The sequence below is a fragment of the Pteropus alecto genome, unplaced genomic scaffold (genome assembly GCF_000325575.1).
Source record: "Pteropus alecto unplaced genomic scaffold, ASM32557v1 scaffold44, whole genome shotgun sequence".
In the NCBI taxonomy this organism is placed as follows: Eukaryota; Metazoa; Chordata; class Mammalia; order Chiroptera; family Pteropodidae; genus Pteropus; species Pteropus alecto.
Window position 1 is genome coordinate 5,731,395 of NW_006436812.1, and position 1,369 is coordinate 5,732,763.

Genomic DNA, 1,369 nt, shown 5'->3' on the forward strand with positions numbered 1-1,369 from the left:
AGGAAAGACGGAGAGCGAGGCCCGGGAGATCGAACAGGTCATGTACCACGACTGGCGGCTTGTGCCCAAGCACGAGGAGGAGACCTTCACCGCTTTCACGCCAGTGTCCGAGGATACTTTTCGCTCTGTGCCCTACCCACCGCTACTCCGGGCTATGATTCTAGCAGAGCGACAGAAAAATGGGGACACCAGTATGGAGGAGCCCATGCTGAATCTGGAGAGAACACACATAGCTCCTTGGGATTACCCTGGGAAACAAGTGACAAAGAGAAAGGCCAAGGGCACTCCAGTCTAAAATGTCGGAACCGGCAGCCTGCCTAAAGGGTGTTAAGATGCTGGGCACAATTTTGATGAAACTAAATCTTTTGAGTTACACCTGAATCAGCTCCCTGGGAGCCTGGATCCGACCTCCATGACTTGTTCTGAACAAGGAAAGAAAGTGGGTGGTGCCAGACCCTACACCTGTCTTTTTTGTCCCTGTTGTCCCAGCTCCCAGATCTGACTGAAGGGGCAACGCAGGAGACGGCTGCTAGGGGAAAGCTGAAAGCAGCGGGGCCAGCGGGTGGCACCTGTCACTTCCAGGCTGGCAACCCCTTCCCCATCACGTGTTGCCTCAGCCGGGCCCCTGGCAGAAACTGTGAACGCGAATAAAGGCAAAGGAAGCAGCCCTGGGGTGTGGTCTCTTCGAGTTTGGGTTTGGGGGACTATGGCGAGTTGTCTGCTGGGGTGTGGGGTGAAAAAGGCTGACAACGTGGTTAATCTGGCCCTGTGGATAGACTTGAGCGAATTGGGGGGACACAGACGCGGCTGTCGTAGGGCCTCAGGACCCCATTCCGCAGGGGTCCTAGGGTGGGCGTGGAAGACAGGCACGGCCTCACTGCATCGCCTGCGTTCCCCCAGTCCCAACCCTCCTTGCCGCATCCACCGAGGCAGCCGCAACAGGCAACCGAAAACTAAGGAAGGGGGTGGGGGAGGTCGGGCCGCGGACCCTTTAAATACAGGCCCCGCCCCGGCCCTCCTCCCCGTCAGTCTACGCTCAGCTCGAGCTGCCGCCGCCATGATCTGTTTGTTGCTGACCATCTTCGCTAACCTCTTCCCGGCGGGTGAGCCGCGCGACTAGGGCCGGGGGTCGGGCAGGGCCGGACGGAGTGGGGAGGGACTTTGGCCGGGCCTGACGCGTGCGGCCCCGCGGGTCCCGTAGCCCTCCCCAGCGTGCATGAGCGCACCTTTCTGGCCGTGAAGCCGGACGGCGTGCAGCGACGGCTCGTGGGCGAGATCGTACGGCGCTTCGAGAGGAAGGGCTTCAAGCTGGTGGCGCTGAAGCTGCTGCAGGTGAGGGCTGGGGCGGGGGTCGCGGCGGGACGGGAGT

General features: G+C 61.1%; 2 protein-coding genes across 4 annotated transcripts in view; both read left to right on the forward strand.

Moving 5' to 3' along the window:
• The window catches only part of MRPS34 (mitochondrial ribosomal protein S34), a 1,312-nt gene extending 647 nt beyond the window's left edge, over window positions 1-665 (forward strand). The window contains exon 3 of the mRNA XM_006913972.3: window positions 3-665. Coding sequence (XP_006914034.1) covers window positions 3-295 — 293 coding nt within the window. The 3' untranslated portion in view covers window positions 296-665. The remainder of the gene's footprint in view (window positions 1-2) is intronic.
• A 12-nt stretch (window positions 666-677) lies between these two features.
• NME3 (NME/NM23 nucleoside diphosphate kinase 3) overlaps window positions 678-1,369 on the forward strand; it is a 1,602-nt gene continuing 910 nt past the window's right edge. The window contains exons 1-2 of one of the 3 annotated variants that reach the window (XM_006913973.3): window positions 678-1,103; window positions 1,202-1,336. In XM_006913973.3, the coding sequence (XP_006914035.2) occupies window positions 707-1,103; window positions 1,202-1,336 (532 nt within the window). In that variant the 5' untranslated portion in view covers window positions 678-706. The remainder of the gene's footprint in view (window positions 1,104-1,201; window positions 1,337-1,369) is intronic. The other 2 variants (XM_025048275.1, XM_025048276.1) reach the window with 2 other exon arrangements.